The sequence below is a fragment of the Rhinoderma darwinii genome, chromosome 4, assembly GCF_050947455.1.
Source record: "Rhinoderma darwinii isolate aRhiDar2 chromosome 4, aRhiDar2.hap1, whole genome shotgun sequence".
NCBI lineage: Eukaryota > Metazoa > Chordata > Amphibia > Anura > Rhinodermatidae > Rhinoderma > Rhinoderma darwinii.
Window position 1 is genome coordinate 393,991,499 of NC_134690.1, and position 26,083 is coordinate 394,017,581.

Below are 26,083 nucleotides of genomic sequence, written 5' to 3' on the forward strand. Positions count from 1 at the left end.
ACAGCCCACATAATACCATCATACAGTGCTGATATAATACTGCCATATACAGCCCACATAATACCACCATACAGTGCCGAGATAATACTGCCATATACAGCCTACATAATACCACCATACAATGCCGAGATATTACTGCCATATACAGCCCAGATAATGCCACCATACAGTGCCGAGATAATACTACCATATACAGCCTATATAATACCACCATACAGTGCCAGGATAATACTGCCATATACAGCCCACATAATACCACCATACAGTGCTGATATTACTGCCATATACAGCCTATATAATACCACCATACAGTGCCAGGATAATACTGCCATATACAGCCTACATAATACCACCATACGGTGCCGAGATAATACTACCATATTCCTTACACATAATACCACCTTACAGTGCCAGGATAATACTGCCATATACAACCCACATAATACAACCATACAGTGCCGAGGTAATACTGCCATATACAGCCCACATACCACCATACAGTGCTGAGATAATACTGCCATATACAGTCCACATACCACCATACAGTGCCGAGATAATACTGCCATATACAGCCCACATAATACCACCATACAGTGCTGATATAATACTGCCATATACAGCCTACATAATACCATCATACAGTGCCGAGATAATACTGCCATATACAGCCCACATAATACCACCATACAGTGCCGAGATAATACTGCCATATACAGCCCACATAATACCACCATACAGTGCTGATATAATACTGCCATATACAGCCTACATAATACCATCATACAGTGCCGAGATAATACTGCCATATACAGCCCACATAATACCACCATACAGTGCTGATATAATACTGCCATATACAGCCCACATAATACCATCATACAGTGCTGATATAATACTGCCATATACAGCCTACATAATACCACCATACAGTGCCGAGATAATCCTGCCATATACAGCCTACATAATACCACCATACAGTGCCGAGATAATACTGCCCACATACCACCATACAGTGCAGAGATAATCCTGCCATATACAGACTACATAATACCACCATACAGTGCCGAGATAATCCTGCCATATACAGCCTACATAATACCACCATACAGTGCCGAGATAATGCTGCCATATACAGCCTACATAATACCACCATACAGTGTTGATATAATACTGCCATATACAGCCCACATAATACCACCATACAGTGCCGAGATAATACTGCCATATACAGCCCACATAATACCACCATACAGTGCTGATATAATACTGCCATATACAGCCCACATAATACCACCATACAGTGCCGAGATAATCCTGCCATATACAGCCTACATAATACCACCATACAGTACCGAGATAATCCTGCCATATACAGCCTATATAATACCACCATACAGTGCCGAGATAATACTACCATATACAGCCTACATAATACCACCATACAGTGCCGAGATATTACTGCCATATACAGCCCACATAATGCCACCATACAGTGCCGAGATAATACTACCATATACAGCCCACATAATACCACCATACAGTGCTGATATTACTGCCATATACAGCCTATATAATACCACCATACAGTGCCAGGATAATACTGCCATATACAGCCTACATAATACCACCATACGGTGCCGAGATAATACTACCATATTCCTTCCACATAATACCACCTTACAGAGCCAGGATAATACTGCCATATACAACCCACATACCACCATACATTGCCAGGATAATACTGCCATATACAGCCCACATAATACAACCATACAGTGCCGAGGTAATACTGCCCACATACCACCATACAGTGCTGAGATAATACTGCCATATACAGCCCACATACCACCATACAGTGCTGAGATAATACTGCCATATACAGTCCACATACCACCATACAGTGGCGAGATAATACTGCCTTATACATTCCACATAATACCACCATACAGTGCTGAGATAATACTGCCATATACAGCCTACATAATACCATCATACAGTGCCGAGATAATACTGCCATATACGGTCCGCGTACTACCATACAGTGCCGAGATAATCCTGCCATATACAGCCTACATAATACCACCATACAGTGCTGATATAATACTGCCATATACAGCCCACATAATGCCACCATACAGTGCCGAGATAATACTGGCATATACAGCCTACATAATATCACCATACAGTGCCGAGATAATACTGCCATATACAACCTACATAATACCATCATACAGTGCCGAGATAATACTGCCATATACAGCCTACATAATACCACCATACAGTGCCGAGATAATACTGCCATATACAGCCCACGTAATACCACCATACAGTGCTGATCTAATACTGCCATATACAGCCGATATAATACCACCATACAGTGCCGAGATAATACTGCCATATACAGCCTACATAATACCACCATACAGTGCCGAGATAATCCTGCCATATACAGCCTACATAATACCACCATACAGTACCGAGATAATACTGCCATATACAGCCCACATAATACCACCATACAGTGCTGATATAATACTGCCATATACAGCCCACATAATACCACCATACAGTGCCGAGATAATACTGGCATATACAGCCCACATAATACCACCATACAGTGCCGAGATAATCCTGCCATATACAGCCTACATAATACCACCATACAGTGCTGATATAATACTGCCATATACAGCCCACATAATACCACCATACAGTGCTGATATAATACTGCCATATACAGACTACATAATACCACCATACAGTGCCGAGATAATACTGCCATATACAGCCCACATAATACCACCATACAGTGCCGAGATAATACTGCCATATACAGCCTACATAATACCATCATACAGTGCCGAGATAATACTGCCATATACAGCCTACATAATACCACCATACAGTGCCGAGATAATACTACCATATACAGCCTACATAATACCATCATACAGTGCCGAGATAATACTGCCATATACAGCCCACATAATACCACCATACAGTGCCGAGATAATACTGCCATATACAGCCCACATAATACCACCATACAGTGCCGAGATAATACTGCCATATACAGCCCACATAATACCACCATACAGTGCCAAGATAATACTGCCATATACATCCCACATAATACCACCATACAGTGCCGAGATAATACTGCCATATACAGCCCACATAATACCACCATACAGTGCTGATATAATACTTCCATATACAGCCCACATAATACCATCATACAGTGCTGATATAATACTGCCATATACAGCCCACATAATACCACCATACAGTGCCGAGATAATACTGCCATATACAGCCTACATAATACCACCATACAATGCCGAGATATTACTGCCATATACAGCCCAGATAATGCCACCATACAGTGCCGAGATAATACTACCATATACAGCCTATATAATACCACCATACAGTGCCAGGATAATACTGCCATATACAGCCCACATAATACCACCATACAGTGCTGATATTACTGCCATATACAGCCTATATAATACCACCATACAGTGCCAGGATAATACTGCCATATACAGCCTACATAATACCACCATACGGTGCCGAGATAATACTACCATATTCCTTACACATAATACCACCTTACAGTGCCAGGATAATACTGCCATATACAACCCACATAATACAACCATACAGTGCCGAGGTAATACTGCCATATACAGCCCACATACCACCATACAGTGCTGAGATAATACTGCCATATACAGTCCACATACCACCATACAGTGCCGAGATAATACTGCCATATACAGCCCACATAATACCACCATACAGTGCTGATATAATACTGCCATATACAGCCTACATAATACCATCATACAGTGCCGAGATAATACTGCCATATACAGCCCACATAATACCACCATACAGTGCCGAGATAATACTGCCATATACAGCCCACATAATACCACCATACAGTGCTGATATAATACTGCCATATACAGCCTACATAATACCATCATACAGTGCCGAGATAATACTGCCATATACAGCCCACATAATACCACCATACAGTGCTGATATAATACTGCCATATACAGCCCACATAATACCATCATACAGTGCTGATATAATACTGCCATATACAGCCTACATAATACCACCATACAGTGCCGAGATAATCCTGCCATATACAGCCTACATAATACCACCATACAGTGCCGAGATAATACTGCCCACATACCACCATACAGTGCAGAGATAATCCTGCCATATACAGACTACATAATACCACCATACAGTGCCGAGATAATCCTGCCATATACAGCCTACATAATACCACCATACAGTGCCGAGATAATGCTGCCATATACAGCCTACATAATACCACCATACAGTGTTGATATAATACTGCCATATACAGCCCACATAATACCACCATACAGTGCCGAGATAATACTGCCATATACAGCCCACATAATACCACCATACAGTGCTGATATAATACTGCCATATACAGCCCACATAATACCACCATACAGTGCCGAGATAATCCTGCCATATACAGCCTACATAATACCACCATACAGTACCGAGATAATCCTGCCATATACAGCCTATATAATACCACCATACAGTGCCGAGATAATACTACCATATACAGCCTACATAATACCACCATACAGTGCCGAGATATTACTGCCATATACAGCCCACATAATGCCACCATACAGTGCCGAGATAATACTACCATATACAGCCCACATAATACCACCATACAGTGCTGATATTACTGCCATATACAGCCTATATAATACCACCATACAGTGCCAGGATAATACTGCCATATACAGCCTACATAATACCACCATACGGTGCCGAGATAATACTACCATATTCCTTCCACATAATACCACCTTACAGAGCCAGGATAATACTGCCATATACAACCCACATACCACCATACATTGCCAGGATAATACTGCCATATACAGCCCACATAATACAACCATACAGTGCCGAGGTAATACTGCCCACATACCACCATACAGTGCTGAGATAATACTGCCATATACAGCCCACATACCACCATACAGTGCTGAGATAATACTGCCATATACAGTCCACATACCACCATACAGTGGCGAGATAATACTGCCTTATATATTCCACATAATACCACCATACAGTGCCGAGATAATACTGCCATATACAGCCTACATAATACCATCATACAGTGCCGAGATAATACTGCCATATACAGTCCGCATACTACCATACAGTGCCGAGATAATCCTGCCATATACAGCCTACATAATACCACCATACAGTGCTGATATAATACTGCCTTATACAGCCCACATAATGCCACCATACAGTGCTGATATAATACTGCCATATACAGCCCACATAATGCCACCATACAGTGCCGAGATAATACTGGCATATACAGCCTACATAATATCACCATACAGTGCCGAGATAATACTGCCATATACAACCTACATAATACCATCATACAGTGCCGAGATAATACTGCCATATACAGCCTACATAATACCACCATACAGTGCCGAGATAATACTGCCATATACAGCCCACGTAATACCACCATACAGTGCTGATCTAATACTGCCATATACAGCCTATATAATACCACCATACAGTGCCGAGATAATCCTGCCATATACAGCCCACATAATGGCACCATACAGTGCCGAGATAATACTGCCATATACAGCCTACATAATGCCACCATACAGTGCAGAGATAATACTGCCATATACAGCCCACATAATACCACCATACAGTGCCGAGATAACACTGCCATATACAGCCTACATAATACCACCATACAGTGCCGAGATAATCCTGCCATATACAGCCTACATAATACCACCATACAGTACCGAGATAATACTGCCATATACAGCCCACATAATACCACCATACAGTGCTGATATAATACTGCCATATACAGCCCACATAATACCACCATACAGTGCCGAGATAATACTGGCATATACAGCCCACATAATACCACCATACAGTGCCGAGATAATCCTGCCATATACAGCCTACATAATACCACCATACAGTACCGAGATAATACTGCCATATACAGCCCACATAATACCACCATACAGTGCTGATATAATACTGCCATATACAGCCCACATAATACCACCATACAGTGCCGAGATAATACTGGCATATACAGCCCACATAATACCACCATACAGTGCCGAGATAACCCTGCCATATACAGCCTACATAATACCACCATACAGTGCTGATATAATACTGCCATATACAGCCCACATAATACCACCATACAGTGCTGATATAATACTGCCATATACAGACTACATAATACCACCATACAGTGCCGAGATAATACTGCCATATACAGCCCACATAATACCACCATACAGTGCCGAGATAATACTGCCATATACAGCCTACATAATACCATCATACAGTGCCGAGATAATACTGCCATATACAGCCTACATAATACCACCATACAGTGCCGAGATAATACTACCATATACAGCCTACATAATACCATCATACAGTGCCGAGATAATACTGCCATATACAGCCCACATAATACCACCATACAGTGCCGAGATAATACTGCCATATACAGCCCACATAATACCACCATACAGTGCCGAGATAATACTGCCATATACAGCCCACATAATACCACCATACAGTGCCAAGATAATACTGCCATATACATCCCACATAATACCACCATACAGTGCCGAGATAATACTGCCATATACAGCCCACATAATACCACCATACAGTGCTGATATAATACTTCCATATACAGCCCACATAATACCATCATACAGTGCTGATATAATACTGCCATATACAGCCCACATAATACCACCATACAGTGCCGAGATAATACTGCCATATACAGCCTACATAATACCACCATACAATGCCGAGATATTACTGCCATATACAGCCCAGATAATGCCACCATACAGTGCCGAGATAATACTACCATATACAGCCTATATAATACCACCATACAGTGCCAGGATAATACTGCCATATACAGCCCACATAATACCACCATACAGTGCTGATATTACTGCCATATACAGCCTATATAATACCACCATACAGTGCCAGGATAATACTGCCATATACAGCCTACATAATACCACCATACGGTGCCGAGATAATACTACCATATTCCTTACACATAATACCACCTTACAGTGCCAGGATAATACTGCCATATACAACCCACATAATACAACCATACAGTGCCGAGGTAATACTGCCATATACAGCCCACATACCACCATACAGTGCTGAGATAATACTGCCATATACAGTCCACATACCACCATACAGTGCCGAGATAATACTGCCATATACAGCCCACATAATACCACCATACAGTGCTGATATAATACTGCCATATACAGCCTACATAATACCATCATACAGTGCCGAGATAATACTGCCATATACAGCCCACATAATACCACCATACAGTGCCGAGATAATACTGCCATATACAGCCCACATAATACCACCATACAGTGCTGATATAATACTGCCATATACAGCCTACATAATACCATCATACAGTGCCGAGATAATACTGCCATATACAGCCCACATAATACCACCATACAGTGCTGATATAATACTGCCATATACAGCCCACATAATACCATCATACAGTGCTGATATAATACTGCCATATACAGCCTACATAATACCACCATACAGTGCCGAGATAATCCTGCCATATACAGCCTACATAATACCACCATACAGTGCCGAGATAATACTGCCCACATACCACCATACAGTGCAGAGATAATCCTGCCATATACAGACTACATAATACCACCATACAGTGCCGAGATAATCCTGCCATATACAGCCTACATAATACCACCATACAGTGCCGAGATAATGCTGCCATATACAGCCTACATAATACCACCATACAGTGTTGATATAATACTGCCATATACAGCCCACATAATACCACCATACAGTGCCGAGATAATACTGCCATATACAGCCCACATAATACCACCATACAGTGCTGATATAATACTGCCATATACAGCCCACATAATACCACCATACAGTGCCGAGATAATCCTGCCATATACAGCCTACATAATACCACCATACAGTACCGAGATAATCCTGCCATATACAGCCTATATAATACCACCATACAGTGCCGAGATAATACTACCATATACAGCCTACATAATACCACCATACAGTGCCGAGATATTACTGCCATATACAGCCCACATAATGCCACCATACAGTGCCGAGATAATACTACCATATACAGCCCACATAATACCACCATACAGTGCTGATATTACTGCCATATACAGCCTATATAATACCACCATACAGTGCCAGGATAATACTGCCATATACAGCCTACATAATACCACCATACGGTGCCGAGATAATACTACCATATTCCTTCCACATAATACCACCTTACAGAGCCAGGATAATACTGCCATATACAACCCACATACCACCATACATTGCCAGGATAATACTGCCATATACAGCCCACATAATACAACCATACAGTGCCGAGGTAATACTGCCCACATACCACCATACAGTGCTGAGATAATACTGCCATATACAGCCCACATACCACCATACAGTGCTGAGATAATACTGCCATATACAGTCCACATACCACCATACAGTGGCGAGATAATACTGCCTTATACATTCCACATAATACCACCATACAGTGCTGAGATAATACTGCCATATACAGCCTACATAATACCATCATACAGTGCCGAGATAATACTGCCATATACGGTCCGCGTACTACCATACAGTGCCGAGATAATCCTGCCATATACAGCCTACATAATACCACCATACAGTGCTGATATAATACTGCCATATACAGCCCACATAATGCCACCATACAGTGCTGATATAATACTGCCATATACAGCCCACATAATGCCACCATACAGTGCCGAGATAATACTGGCATATACAGCCTACATAATATCACCATACAGTGCCGAGATAATACTGCCATATACAACCTACATAATACCATCATACAGTGCCGAGATAATACTGCCATATACAGCCTACATAATACCACCATACAGTGCCGAGATAATACTGCCATATACAGCCCACGTAATACCACCATACAGTGCTGATCTAATACTGCCATATACAGCCGATATAATACCACCATACAGTGCCGAGATAATACTGCCATATACAGCCTACATAATACCACCATACAGTGCCGAGATAATCCTGCCATATACAGCCTACATAATACCACCATACAGTACCGAGATAATACTGCCATATACAGCCCACATAATACCACCATACAGTGCTGATATAATACTGCCATATACAGCCCACATAATACCACCATACAGTGCCGAGATAATACTGGCATATACAGCCCACATAATACCACCATACAGTGCCGAGATAATCCTGCCATATACAGCCTACATAATACCACCATACAGTGCTGATATAATACTGCCATATACAGCCCACATAATACCACCATACAGTGCTGATATAATACTGCCATATACAGACTACATAATACCACCATACAGTGCCGAGATAATACTGCCATATACAGCCCACATAATACCACCATACAGTGCCGAGATAATACTGCCATATACAGCCTACATAATACCATCATACAGTGCCGAGATAATACTGCCATATACAGCCTACATAATACCACCATACAGTGCCGAGATAATACTACCATATACAGCCTACATAATACCATCATACAGTGCCGAGATAATACTGCCATATACAGCCCACATAATACCACCATACAGTGCCGAGATAATACTGCCATATACAGCCCACATAATACCACCATACAGTGCCGAGATAATACTGCCATATACAGCCCACATAATACCACCATACAGTGCCAAGATAATACTGCCATATACATCCCACATAATACCACCATACAGTGCCGAGATAATACTGCCATATACAGCCCACATAATACCACCATACAGTGCTGATATAATACTTCCATATACAGCCCACATAATACCATCATACAGTGCTGATATAATACTGCCATATACAGCCCACATAATACCACCATACAGTGCCGAGATAATACTGCCATATACAGCCTACATAATACCACCATACAATGCCGAGATATTACTGCCATATACAGCCCAGATAATGCCACCATACAGTGCCGAGATAATACTACCATATACAGCCTATATAATACCACCATACAGTGCCAGGATAATACTGCCATATACAGCCCACATAATACCACCATACAGTGCTGATATTACTGCCATATACAGCCTATATAATACCACCATACAGTGCCAGGATAATACTGCCATATACAGCCTACATAATACCACCATACGGTGCCGAGATAATACTACCATATTCCTTACACATAATACCACCTTACAGTGCCAGGATAATACTGCCATATACAACCCACATAATACAACCATACAGTGCCGAGGTAATACTGCCATATACAGCCCACATACCACCATACAGTGCTGAGATAATACTGCCATATACAGTCCACATACCACCATACAGTGCCGAGATAATACTGCCATATACAGCCCACATAATACCACCATACAGTGCTGATATAATACTGCCATATACAGCCTACATAATACCATCATACAGTGCCGAGATAATACTGCCATATACAGCCCACATAATACCACCATACAGTGCCGAGATAATACTGCCATATACAGCCCACATAATACCGCCATACAGTGCTGATATAATACTGCCATATACAGCCTACATAATACCATCATACAGTGCCGAGATAATACTGCCATATACAGCCCACATAATACCACCATACAGTGCTGATATAATACTGCCATATACAGCCCACATAATACCATCATACAGTGCTGATATAATACTGCCATATACAGCCTACATAATACCACCATACAGTGCCGAGATAATCCTGCCATATACAGCCTACATAATACCACCATACAGTACCGAGATAATACTGCCATATACAGCCCACATAATACCACCATACAGTGCTGATATAATACTGCCATATACAGCCCACATAATACCACCATACAGTGCTGATATAATACTGCAATATACAGCCCACATAATACCACCATACAGTGCCGAGATAATACTGCCATATACAGCCTACATAATACCACCATACAGTGCCGAGATAATCCTGCCATATACAGCCTACATAATACCACCATACAGTACCGAGATAATACTGCCATATACAGCCCTCATAATACCACCATACAGTGCTGATATAATACTGCCATATACAGCCCACATAATACCACCATACAGTGCCGAGATAATACTGGCATATACAGCCCACATAATACCACCATACAGTGCCGAGATAATCCTGCCATATACAGCCTACATAATACCACCATACAGTGCTGATATAATACTGCCATATACAGCCCACATAATACCACCATACAGTGCTGATATAATACTGCCATATACAGCCCACATAATACCACCATACAGTGCCGAGATAATACTGGCATATACAGCCCACATAATACCACCATACAGTGCCGAGATAATACTGCCATATACAGCCCACATAATACCACCATACAGTGCTGATATAATACTGCCATACACAGCCCACATAATACCACCATACAGTGCCGAGATAATACTGCCATATACAGCCCACATAATACCACCATACAGTGCCGAGATAATACTGCCATATACTGCCCACATAATACCACCATACAGTGCTGATATAATACTGCCATATACAGCCCACATAATACCACCATACAGTGCCGAGATAATACTGCCATATACAGCCCACATAATACCACCATACAGTGCTGATATAATACTGCCATATACAGCCCACATAATACCACCATACAGTGCTGATATAATACTGCCATATACAGCCCACATAATACCACCATACAGTGCCGAGATAATACTGCCATATACAGCCCACATAATACCACCATACAGTGCCGAGATAATACTGCCATATACTGCCCACATAATACCACCATACAGTGCTGATATAATACTGCCATATACAGCCCACATAATACCACCATACAGTGCCGAGATAATACTGCCATATACAGCCTACATAATACCACCATACAGTGCCGAGATAATACTACCATATGCAGCCTACATAATACCATCATACAGTGCCGAGATAATACTGCCATACACAGCCCACATAATACCACCATACAGTGCTGATCTAATACTGCCATATACAGCCCACATAATACCACCATACAGTGCCGAGATAATACTACCATATACAGCCTACATAATACCATCATACAGTGCTGATATAATACTGCCATACACAGCCCACATAATACCACCATACAGTGTCCAAATAAATAATATGCAAAATCGAAATATTACTCAAAGGGCTTACATAGTACTGCCACATAGTTCCCACAGAACACTAATTCAGATCTCAAATAACACCGTGATACACCGCTAAATAATACTTTGTGGTTTTAGTTTGCTTCTGGGATTCCTGTCCTTGGGGGGATGGGAGGTTAGGGGGTAAAGCAGACCCTGGGCAATTGTTCAGTTTGCCACCTCCTAAAGCCAGCCCTTCTAAATCCTCATGAAACATTTTATATTAAAAGTTTTGCGTTTTTCATCTAATCACTTCTCATACAAGGTTTTCTCTCTGAAATTAGAATTCGTGCATAGTAAAATGTCACTTGTTCGGTATGAATTTAAGTAGGAGTAATGATTTATTTATTTTTGTTTTTAATTATTATTTTGTTTTTGCATCTTTCTCCTCGCAATTTTTTCTTTCTTCCTGAAGGACTGTCTGGTGGATGAAGCCGGCCGCTTTACCTCTGAAGCAGGAGTTGATTTGGAAACCAAAGATGTGCTCGAAGATGGAAATGAGGCCGGTATGTAGGAATACGAAAAAAAGGGGATGAAAATCTGTCCTGGACATGCGCATGGCTCAATATAAGACACATCTCTGATAACTGTATGATAACAGGAATGGTTTTTTTTATCCTCTGGAAGGTTCCTATTCAATACCAGTAAGCAGAGATCTTGAAATCTGTGATAAATTGATACTCAAACTATGTTTTCTGTTTTATTTAATGAATAACCTTAATTTTCTTAAAATGGAAAACCCCTTTACGCTGCACCTGGAGTCTATTTCTCCCTATAATCACTATATTCACTAATGCATATCGTTCACAGATTTCTCAGCACATGATCTCCACTTCTCATACTTTTGTTTTTTATATGTTTTTTTTTTTCCTTTTATACACATCCTGTGAAGACTGTAGTAACATCTTTTCCTCTTCTAGTCATACAGATGCTGCTCGGCTCAAAGAACCTGATAAAAGAGGAGAGTTTTGTTCATAGTTACCCGTACGATTGGAGGACCAAGAAGCCGATTATCATCCGTGCCAGTCAGCAGTGGTTTGTCAACACCGCTAATGTTAAAGACAAAGCTCAGGTAACACGGCCGCCAATGATTATAACCTACAGACATATAAAATGTATATAATGTTTTTCCTCATCACAGATGATGAAGCCATTTTGCATGTGAAACCAACATTAAAGGGACCATTCAGACATTTGTCATGTCCACAGGACCTCTACCCCATCTGTGCCCGACGGTCTTAGTGATTCCTATAGAAGTGAATATAGCGCAGCACACATGCATGGCCACCTCTTCATTCATTCTCAGCAGAGGATCCCCATTCTTTACATAGGTGGGGGTCTCAGAGGTGACATCCTGTATCAATAGGGTGTGTCCATATGCAGTCTAACATTGTCAGCACTGATTGGATGATGTCAGAGTGTGTAGCGACACGTCCCATTGACAAGGGAAATGGCGCTACCCAGTTGTAAATTGATATATTCGTACATTTCCAGGAGGAATAACAGAGGAATGGCACTACACAGAGTTTAACTGACAGGCCAACTTTGGAGTGTTGGTGCATGTCTTTGTTTTATATGGGGCTCTCTCTGTTTGGGTTCTGCCATTTTTGACCCCAAGATTGGCAATGGAGACGGCTTCATTCTTGTTGTTAAAATATTGGAACTCTTGATGGAAATTAAAAGAGAAAAAAAAGCACGACAATGGGGTTGTTTCAAAAAGCAGCTACATTGGCTGTCCTTTGTAGGAGACCACAGAATGCCTTCCTCTGCTTATATACTGTAAATATATAAGAGAAGAATGGACCGCAGAGCTATTAAAGAGGTTTTCCCATCTTAGACATTTAACATATCCACGGAATTTACCATGAAGGTCTGCTGGATGCGAGTCCCAGCCCTGGGCCTGATATCTATCGCCAGAAAGGGGATCACCGAACTTCCGGCCTACACGCTTGCCCGACTGTTTCCATAACTGCCATAGGACAGAATGAAGAGAGCCGCGGCCACCTCTTCACTCATTCTCCTCCTGGATGTGGCTTCTGACGACAGGAAGGGGGTCAGAGGACTCCCGTTCCGGAGAAAGATGCAGGTCCCAGAACCGTGACGCACATCTATCAGACATTTATGGCATATCCCTTTGACGTGCTATAAATGTCTAAGATGGGAATACCCCTTTAAGGGGTTGTCTCGTCACAGACGACCCCTTAAATATGAGAGCCACAGTGTCGACCATCTGATGATCGCTGCACCGGCTACCGAGACCTTAGAAAACAGTTGATTTTGCTGGGGGAAGCCATGCCCAGAAATAGTATTATTACAGGGTGGTCTGTTAAGATGGTCCCGGTCCGCCAGAGCAAGAGAGCTGCTTGTTATCTGTTCTCCACTCTGGCCGGAAGAGCAACTCTCATCTTCTCACTCCTACGGTATGTTTACACAGGGCGGATACGCTGCGTAAAAGCACACAGCGTATCCGCCCTGGGCGTCGCAGGGAATTCCCGCCAAAATACTGCACCAAAATGTGGTGCAGATTTTCAGCCTGAATATCCGATGAAAACTGCACATTAAAAAAAAAAGTTTCCTTTAACGTAGCCATGGCGACGCGTCCTGCCTACCGGGATGACGTTTCATGCCGTGTGTGGATAAGATTTGTTCAAATCTCATCCACAATTTTTCACAACGAAATCCGTTGCGGAAAAGACGTAGTATTTACCCTATGTGTGAACTTACCCCTATAGTAGAAAAAAAAAAAAAGAAAAGACTCCCCCCATAAATGTAACAACTGGAGACAAAGTATCCTCTCCAATTGGTAAGGAGGAGATAACATGAAGAGACCTGAGGCTGATCTTACTTCCTGCTCTCACTTGCAGCGCCTCCCTCCTCCCCCTCTATTAGACACAGAACTAGGAAGGGAAACTATTCAGCCGTGCTGCCCGACTTCAGCCCCAAATATTGCACCTAGCTGTGATCCTGGTGTCATTTGAAAGCTAAGAGTCTTATCCCTCGTATATTAGTCGTGGCCATCGTTGAAACTCATGACTTATTACACGTCCTTGGCAGTAAAAGGGTTACACCTTCTCCTGCGCTCTCTTATTTCAGTACTTTTATTCACGCGTTGCCGTTGCATTTAAACGTGTTCACTTATTTACAGGAGGTTTTAAAGAAAGTGAAATTTACGCCTGCGTCAGCTGCCCGCGGGATGATTGAGATGCTGGGCCGCCGAACATACTGGTGTATATCAAGGCAGCGGAGCTGGGGGGTCCCTATTCCTGTGTTTTATCATAAAGAAACACAAGACGCTCTCATCAACAGGTACGCAGTTCAGTTTTCAGAGCTTTATGGGAATCCTCATTATCCGTTGGTCGGCCATCATTGCTCTGGGGTGTCTATACAGGGACCCTGGAATTCTTAGTAGGGACTACAGATTTTGTCATATGGAAGCTAAAAAGTTTGCATGGCTAAAGGGATTGTCTCATGACAGAAACCCAGTTCGTGTGCCCTATAAGTGCGTATGGATATCATGGGGGGTACACTGCGCAGGGCCCCCTCCATTAACCGTAGCGTAGAGCTGCTAAGAGAGGAGAGCTCCAACCCTGGCAGACTTGGCCAAGACATAGTCACCCATTCATCTGATGTAATACTACCATGTGGCCAGCCACAACTGCCCCTGGTGCTATCAGCTACAGGTTTCTTCAGAGTAGGGGGTCTCTTGCCGAAAAAGGAAATGTCCAGTCTCCTGGTAAAATCGAGAAATGGGGCAATATTGTGTGTAGCTGAACCTTTACTTTACTTTGGCTCCCTCTGTTTGTCCCACATATCACTTGTGTAGGGTTACATGCAGTTTTTTATGTCTATTCTTTATAGTTGCTACTTCCTTGTAACATTTCAATGCAGACATTCCAAAAAAGTTGCTTGAACTTTTTAGTAATTCCCATAGTCTTCAATGGAAAGTGTCTTCGTCTGGATGTGACCACTGCCTGCTTGCACAATGGGGGTCAGGAGACCCTGTTCTCCCGGTATATTATAGATATGCCATAAATGTCTAAAGCAGGAAAACCGAGATTGTCTGCATCAGACTTTCATTAAGGCCTAACAAGATCATTTGCTTCTAAGGGACATTCATACGGGACAGTAACGAGGACTCCGTGAGCCCCCCCCCCTGGATTCCTGACTCTGTCCCAGAACATAACGCATCTGCCATGTGTGTCTTATAGGAGCGGTTGGCCCTTTTTATATCAGCACTATTGTACCCGTAGCTACTCTGTGTCACTGTTATATGATTGGGACTATTTTATGGTCCCAATCACACAGTTTTGGGGTAATTTAGTGGTCACATTTAGAGGGGTTCACTGTGAATGGAAACACTGCAGCGCCGGTCTTAATATATTCCCCCCCAAACGCCAGGCTAATGCTGCAGTTTTCCGCAGCGGATATTCTGGACGAAAAACTGCACCACAGTTTGGTGTGGTTTTTCGCCCGGAATTCCCTGCGGGGCGCAGGGCGGATACGCTGCGTTCTTTTACCCAGCGTATCCGCCCTGTGTGAACTCTGCCTTACACACCTATTATGTTAGCGGAAAATGCATCCAATTTATTAAGAGGTGCACAACTCCTAATAAATTTAGAGCAGCTTTGATGTACGTGCGACAGTAATGCAAATCCACGCCTGCTGTGAGCAGGTGTAGATTTGCGCCATAACTTACGCCAGTTGCATACATTATGATAAATCTCTTGCTCCGGCGGAGGTCCCGTCTCCTTTGGCTAAGCCCCATCCCCTTTTTATACCAACTTTGAAAAGAAGTTCGAAAAGTAAAAAGACCAAATTATTTTTGACTGTTTTTTCCCAGAAAATGCTACAAACCTATTGATATGTTCTCCCCCATTGTTCAGGGGCTCCCACACGGTTATAAGGATAGGAATTACTGGTGTATTTACTATGTAGCCCAGGTTTAAAGATGTTGTCCAGGATTAAACAGAAACATGGCTGCTTTCTTCCAAAAACGACGCCACTCCTGTCCACAGGTTGTGTGTGGTATTGCAGCACGCATTCACATCGATGGAGCTGAGCTGCAATACCAGACAAAAACCATGGACAGGTGTGGCGCTGTTTTTGGAAGAAGGCAGCCATGTTTTTCTAATCCTGGACAACCCTTGGTCTTCTGTGAACGCTTCTATGAAAATTTCTGGGGTGTCATTTGCATCACCACCTCTGGGCACACAAAGGTTTTGAAGTTCTGACTAGAGTTTTTGGAGACGTGGTCGGGATTAGTAAAGTTGGGGTTAGTACGGGGCTTACGTTGAAAAAGTTGCATGTGCAGAGTGAATGTGGTCATACTCCATAGATTAATGTCAGCCGAACCTTCCGATCCCGGCAGGATCGGCTGACCATCTAATGTGTAAGGGGGCGGCCCGACTCTCCTCCAATGGCAAATGTCGAGGGTAGAGAAGGATCGGGCAGTTCAATTTCAACATGCCCCATCATTTTGTTCTCCGGGTAGATAAGCCTCCGCCAGCGGTGCCTGGCAGCGAACCGAGCGTGCACACGTATGGGGAGATGGGGAGAAATAGCTCTCAGCCGACATCTATCTAATGTGTATGGCCAGCCCTAGGCTCCACATACGCTGCGTTTTGTCGTTGGGAGTATTTCTGACACATTTCGCTGTATAGGCATACAGCGGGATCCGTCGCCCATAGGCTCCCATGTTATAGAAAAGTATTCCGTGCAGTATACGGTTTTTTTTCCACGATGCCTCTGTATGGACAAGCGCAGAAAAAAGATGTACCGATGTATACCAGTCCGAAGGAGGCGAGACGGACACCTTTTTGGCCTCTGTCAGGTGAATGGGGGTTAAACTACGGATAGTAATAGTATAGAAGTGAAATTGCTGGTGGCCTGTATCATTCCTGCGGCACGTCCCGGGTGCGTAGCTCTGTGGACGTGCGGCCTCTCTTCTTCCCTGTGTACGGGGTCACGCCTTGTTCTCTGCCGGCGTTGATTTGCTTTGTTTCATGGCTCAGGAGGAAGCGATCAATCATACAATCAGAGGTGCTGTGCACGGGGTGAAGGTTGAACTCCTTTATGATCTGCTGTAACGAGGAAGCGGAGTCGTGTAAATGTAACCAGAAGAAAAGGATTGTCCCTCACCTGAGTGGTATTTATAGGAATTGTGGTCCGGTCGTGGGCGCAGTAACTCGTGCCCTCTGCCTCCATTGTTGTTTTTTTTTTTTAGAACATATACTGTAGTAATCCCGCGCCAGCGAGATCCGGCCGGCGCCAGATTACAGACGAACATGTGAGAATATTTGTTCTTTATTGTACAGCCTTCATCTATTTACCTTGGTCTTCGCTATGGGTAACAACTATTAACCCCTTAATGACCAGGCCAGAAAAGGTCTACATTTTTTCTGTTTTTACCACTGCATCTCCGCAGCCATAAAGTTTTTATTTTTTCATTGACGTGACTGTACGAGGCCTTGTTTTATGCGGGAGGAATTTTATTATTTTGTTTTTCGTAGTTTGGAGGTAGAAAAAAAATATTTTTACAGCGTGAATATAAGAAAAAGAGATTCTCTGCATGGTTTTTCTTGTTTATATTTTATCCCATTCACGTTTCACGCTAAATAACCCGTTAGATTAATTCTTCAGGTTATTACGGTCGTTTAGATACCTAATATGTGTAGGTTTTTTATTTAGTGTAGGGGCAATAAAATATTTTTTATGCAAAAATAATGACTTTTATAAAATAAATATATATTTTTTTTAATCCCATTCAGGGATAACTTTATTTATAACTTTATTTTTTACTTGTAATGTATTAGCATACTCCTGTATGCTAATACATTATACTGTCACTGTGACACAGGCTGCTGTTAATAGTGTGCCCGAACAACAGGCAAACTGAACAGACAGCCCTGGGGTCCTTTGTAGGTCCCCAGGGCTGACTGCAGAGGGACTCCCCGGTGTTTGATCATGTCACCGGGTTTCCGATGGCGAAATCAAAGCGGAGATCTCCCTTTGATCTTGCCGTGGTCACAGACCGCAGCGAACAAAGGGTTAAACAGCTGGGGTCCGAATGTTCTCCGACCCCAGCTGTATTCGGTAGGCTGCTCTAAGATCAGGAGCTGTTAGTTACAGCTCCTGCTTAGGCCCCATGCACACGACCGTGCCCGCAATCACGGCCCGCATGGCCGGCCACGGGCAGCCGCACGTTTTTCCTGGCCGTGCTCCCATTATAAAGTATAGTAGCACGGCCCGTAAAATAAAAAAATAGAACATGTTTTATCATTTTCAACGGCACAGGCACCTTCACGTAAGAAAACGGGAAGGTACCCGTGGCCAATAGAAGTCTATGAGCCCGTTATTTCGGGTCGTAATTACGACCCGTAATAACGGGAGTTTTTACGGTCGTGTGCATGAGGCCTTAGGGGATGAGCGCTCACAGGAGCGCACATCAGCCTCTTCTACAGCGACGCCAAAAGATGTTGCTGTAGACTGACATGCACCGCGTGCCGTCAAAAGACGGTGGGCGGTCGTTAAGGTGTTAAAGCCTAAGTAAACCTTTGAAAATGTTGTTGTTGTTGTTTTTTTAAATAAAAATGTGTATCAGTGTGTTTGGTGCAACTTTATAATTACATTTAATTAAAAATTATTTTTCGTTTTTGAGATACAGCTGCTTTGTATCCTGTATATAGAGCTGCTTTATATTGCGTTGAGACCTGAGTCCGTCAGGTCCGCAGGACTGATGGGATCAGTGGGAGCGGGTCCTGTGTGTCTGACACACAGGATCCACCGGTTATCGATCACATCTACGTTTTGACCCGCTCACACTGAACCCGTCAGTGCCGCTGACCTGACCTATGCAGGTCTCAAAGCAAGATACAGATGCTCTATATACAGGATACAAAGCAGCTGTATCTCAAAAAGTTAAAATAATTTTAATAAAAAGTAATTATAAAGTTGCACCAAACACACTGATAGACATTTTCATATTAAAAAATAAAATAAAAACCTTTTTCAAAGGTGTACATAGTCTTTAAAGGCCTCTATTAAAGTGGAGAGAGTCCGAGATGAAAGCGATCGGCTGTAATATGAGGGGGAACGCAGCAGCGAGGGTTCAATTCCCCTGCAGCGCCATCACAGAGGAAATGTAGTCCATCACCTCTGATCCTTACTTTTTATTACCACTTTGGATAAATTGCCAATTTCGATGCCATCTGAGAGGACTCAGAAAAGACACGAGATTTTTCTAATTTATTTATGTTTTACGGCTTAAAATTTAGTGACTATTTGGCCTTTATAACATAGAAAGAATTCTGCCCAGTTATGAGATGTATATAGTACGTATTATATTATTTATTATTCATATTTACAGGGTGTGAAGAATTGTGCAGAAAGTAGGACATTCAGCTATATATTACTCGGTACTCGATGTGTTTACCGGATGTTCGTTTTTATTACTTGTGGTTGCTTTTTAGCTCTGCTCCAGCCCAGCTCTGATCAGTGACTCCAGCTGAGGTGCAACCTCTACTGTAGGGCTGGGAGATTATCATCAAACTCACGGTTAATTAAGCATGTAACCTCGATAACGATTATTTCGACCACACCTCTTTTTTGCATGCCACGCCCCCTATTTGCATTCTAAGCCATTGAATTAATATTTTTCCCCTGAGCCTGCTGTATAGTATACTACTGTATATAATATACCCCATGACACTGCCTCCACACAGTATATTGCCCCCATAGTGCCCTCTATACAGTATAATGCCCCATAGCTGCCCCCACACAGTATATTGCCCCCATAGTGCCCTCTATACAGTATAATATCCCCATAGCTGCCCCCACACAGTATATTGCCCCATAGTGCCCTCTATACAGTATAATATCCCCATAGCTGTCCCCACACAGTATATTGCCCCCATAGTGCCCTCTATACAGTATAATGCCCCATAGCTGCCCCACACAGTATATTGCCCCCATAGTGCCCTCTATACAGTATAATATCCCCATAGCTGCCCCCACACAGTATATTGCCCCATAGTGCCCTCTATACAGTATAATGTCCCCATAGCTGCCCCCACACAGTATATTGCCCCATAGCTGCCCCCACACAGTATAATGCCCCCATAGTGCCCTCTATACAGTATAATATCCCCATAGCTGCCCCCACACAGTATATTGCCCCATAGTGCCCTCTATACAGTATAATGTCCCCATAGCTGCCCCCACACAGTATATTGCCCCCATAGTGCCCTCTATACAGTATAATATCCCCATAGCTGCCCCCACACAGTATATTGCCCCCATAGTGCCCTCTATACAGTATAATATCCCCATAGTGCCCTCCACACAGTATATTGCCCCCATAGTGCCCTCTATACAGTATGTCCCCATAGCTGCCCCCACACAGTATATTGCCCCCATAGTGCCCTCTATACAGTATAATATCCCCATAGCTGCCCCCACACAGTATATTGCCCCCATAGTGCCCTCTATACAGTATAATGTCCCCATAGCTGCCCCCACACAGTATATTGCCCCCATAGTGCCCTCTATACAGTATAATATCCCCATAGCTGCCCCCACACAGTATATTGCCCCCATAGTGCCCTCTATACAGTATAATATCCCCATAGCTGCCCCCACACAGTATATTGCCCCCATAGTGCCCTCTATACAGTATAATGTCCCCATAGCTGCCCCCACACAGTATATTGCCCCCATAGTGCCCTCTATACAGTATAATGTCCCCATAGCTGCCCCCACACAGTATATTGCCCCCATAGTGCCCTCTATACAGTATAATTCCCCATAGCTGCCCCCACACAGTATATTGCCCCCATAGTGCCCTCTATACAGTATAATTCCCCATAGCTGCCCCCACACAGTATATTGCCCCCATAGTGCCCTCTATACAGTATAATATCCCCATAGCTGCCCCCACACAGTATATTGCCCCCATAGTGCCCTCTATACAGTATAATGCCCCATAGCTGCCCCCACACAGTATATTGCCCCCATAGTGCCCTCTATACAGTATAATATCCCCATAGTGCCCTCCACACAGTATAATGCCGCTATAACTGCCCCCAACATAGTATAATGCCCCTATAGCTGCCCTCCACAGTATGTCTCGCCATAACTGCCTTCACGCAGTATAATGCTCCTGTAGCTGCCCTCCGCACAGTATAGTGCCCCTGTAGCTCCTGTGGTGGCGCTGCAGGGAATTTAAACACGTATTATCAGGTTTCCCCACAGATTACAGCTGATCACTGGGGATACCAGCAGGGGGGCACTTTGTGATCAGCTTATTGTCAAGGGACCCCTCTAGCAAGTAGGGATTGTCCAAAGCGGAAAACCCCTTTAAAGAGTAAATTTCCCAGAACACGTTCTACCTTCTATCAGAAGTAAAAACATAATATCTTAACATTTTAATGGTTTATTATTAGATAAGAGGTTCATTATATTGTATCCACCACACATCACATTGTATAGTCTAATACAAGTCTACAAATGTAATATAATATACATAAAAAGTAATAAATAATATATTTAATGAAAATATTGATTTTATTTATATAAAGGGGGGTTTCCAGCAATATACGTTGACGTGTACCTTAAGGATAGGCCAATCAATGTGTGATCAGTGGAGGACAGACCCCAATAATCATCACTGGAGCGCCCCTCATCGATGTGGCTATTCCTGGTACTACCATAAATGTACCTAAAAAAGTTACTGATTCGGTAGCAATAATGCATTCAATTAAAATATCATCTATATTCACAATTAATACATAATTTATACTAACAAATATGACTAGAACTACAGTAAATATATAGTAGATAATTGCATTAATCACGGATAAGTCCCCATTATGTAGAGCTGAGACAGTAATCAGAATTTTGGCCTACAGAAATGACAGACACATAAGAAACCCAAGTGGCTGTCAATTCATAGGTCATCTTCCTGGTTACCCGATCACTGAAGCCCCCGACAACCAGAGTCCTAATTTGAGGATTGTCCGTAGTGCTGTTTGCGTTAGTGCAGCGGTCTGTAACCGGCGGCCCTCCGGCTGTTGTGAAACTACAACTCCCAACGTGCCCCGTGGAGTGTTTGGTCCCCGTCCAGAAGGCTCTTGAATCCGTAGCAGTCGGAAGTTCCGTAAGACACACCCTGAAAACGCTGCCGCCGTCCCGGTGCCCAGAGATCCCTTTCACATACGACGACCTGCAAGTGCCCATCAAAAGTAACAGCATCTCCACTGGAATCCTGCGCAGTCCACATGGAGTTGCTGTTACACCTGATACACACTACAGTCTGCTCCTACTGTGTAGACGATGTAGCCCGCGGGATGGCGTTGCCTTTGTCCTGCGTGTTGACACACCTGTAAAACAAGATCAATGGAGAACACTTTTAGATCACGTGCTCAGACGGCCGGTAAGTCACACCCTACGTACCAAAGGGTTAAGAACTACAAATACAACGCCAACACCCTGTCCCATTGAAACGAAACCGTGTCGGGTTGCGTGCGGCAGAGGATGGGTTAAGCGTTTGTCCTTTTCAGCACGGACAAGTTTATGCTTGAGCCTCGAAGACGCCAATGCATCCGGCGAACCTCCAGCTTTAAGTGTTAACCCCTGGCCTGCCATCATGCTGAGGCGCCACCGAACCTGCAGCCTTCTTTAGCTGCTAATCATATCCATAACTATTGTCCTCTTCACAGCCAGAAATGGTTGATAACAGGGGACAATAGATGGAATTCATCTAAGCAGGAAATAGCTTTGCGTCCCTTTCAGTTTGGTTGTATTACTTGAGCAGACATCTCTTCGAAACAGTCGGAAATGGCTGATAACAGAGAACAATAAATTCAACCGAGCCGTAAATGGAGGTAAGATTAGGGTTAGAGTCCCTTTTAACTTGCTTCCAATATCACTTGTGCCGATACAAAGGGAAAAAAAAAATTAATCTGTTCTAAAATGGCTGATAACAGGGAACAATAGACTGCATTTAACTACAGGTAACGGTGATGTTTGGGTTTCCTATACAGCAGGGCTAGGCTATACATGTAGGTCTTCATACGCAGTAAGTACACAGCCGCCTACCTGAGTCCCCGGAGGAGCGTGGAGCGCAGCATTCCTGTCTCGACACAACGACATCAAACACCAGGAACTGTTTCTATTCTCGTTATTGCCTAGCGATGGTTAGAACTCTGCCCCCCGGGCCCGGTAACCCTCGTCTTCATCAATATCCCAGCGATTGGTCGCTGTCACGGAAGCTGCGAGGAGACTGGAGATTGACACGTAATCCCCGGCGCTCACTGATAGGCTTTATATGCTCAGGGCAAAGTTTTACAAGCGTCCTTATCACCGGCGCCTGTGTGGACTCTGATACCCTGAGAGGAGCTGGCAGATTTCTGCGTGATAAGTTCCAGGAAAGGATTTTATATATTGGTTCTTGTTTTTTTTTTTTTTTTTTTCATTTTAACCTTCCATTTTTTTTTGGTTTCTTAATTGAAGGCTACAGAGACGGGTAATAGATTATTCAGGACGTGAAGTGTAAGGGCTGCATTAGATGCCGAGACACAGATCAGAACGGTATCTGGATTATGATCGGGGCAGCACAATGGCGCAAAGTAGGGCGCTGGAAACAGACGCCGTGTTTATTTGTATATCCTATTCTTTTCAGTTGCTGACGGGCATGGCTAGGCAGGCGCAGCATCGCAGGGGATGTATCAATGCATTACGCCAGCTGTTGGCATAAACAAAAATGGCGTCCACGTAGAACACACGAAATCTGCAGCGCAGAGCATGACAGATTTAGGAAGTGGCGCCCAATATTCCTACATTTACAGCGACATTTCGAACAAGTATGGCCGCCATTATTGCGCCAACCGAGCTTACCATACAGCCTTCCAGCCTGCCTTGTAATGCAGTGATTGCGCCCGTCGTCTTACAAGGACGACGTGGTCCGGTCTGATCATCAGAACATGGCGCTGCCAGTCGTGAAATCCACTAAAGAGAATTTGACAATGTTTTTACTGCGCGGATTTTATTAAGATGGCGTGAGATATTACACGACCGCAGTTCGAGATTTTAATATTGTTACCTATAAAAAAGACGGTTCCTTAAGTCACAGAAAACCGCACGTGAGGTCGCATTACAAGACATTGGTGTAGACCCAACTTAATGGCTGTCGCTACCACACGTGGTGGTTGGTTTTTTTGGCGCTGTGGTATTTTTATATGTATTGATTCTGCCTATGGTTATCAGACTATTTGCAGAGATGTCATCCTGGGAGGGTCCTTCACAAAGTGACACACGAGGAGCGGGTCTAAAAGGAAGGGCCTTTGTGAGGGGTGTGGCTTATATAAAAGGGCGTGGTTACATATTTTCATAGGTATTATCAGACCTCTAAGTTAATTTTAGACCCCGTAAATATATTCAGATCCCTTATATTAAGATCAGACCCTATAATATACTCAGACCCCAGACCAGACCCCCTAAATAAATTCAGAACCCAGACTGGATACCCGGAATATATTTAGACCCTAAACCAGATTCCCTGAATATATTCACACCCCCAATTTAATATCAGACCTCAGAC

The 26,083-nt window shown here is 43.2% G+C and overlaps 1 protein-coding gene across 1 annotated transcript in view; it reads left to right on the top strand.

Annotated features, from left to right (window-relative positions):
* IARS2 (isoleucyl-tRNA synthetase 2, mitochondrial) overlaps positions 1-26,083 on the top strand; it is a 73,610-nt gene that overhangs the window by 21,361 nt on the left and 26,166 nt on the right. The window contains exons 10-12 of the mRNA XM_075863353.1: positions 12,905-12,995; positions 13,410-13,561; positions 15,635-15,795. Coding sequence (XP_075719468.1) covers positions 12,905-12,995; positions 13,410-13,561; positions 15,635-15,795 — 404 coding nt within the window. The remainder of the gene's footprint in view (positions 1-12,904; positions 12,996-13,409; positions 13,562-15,634; positions 15,796-26,083) is intronic.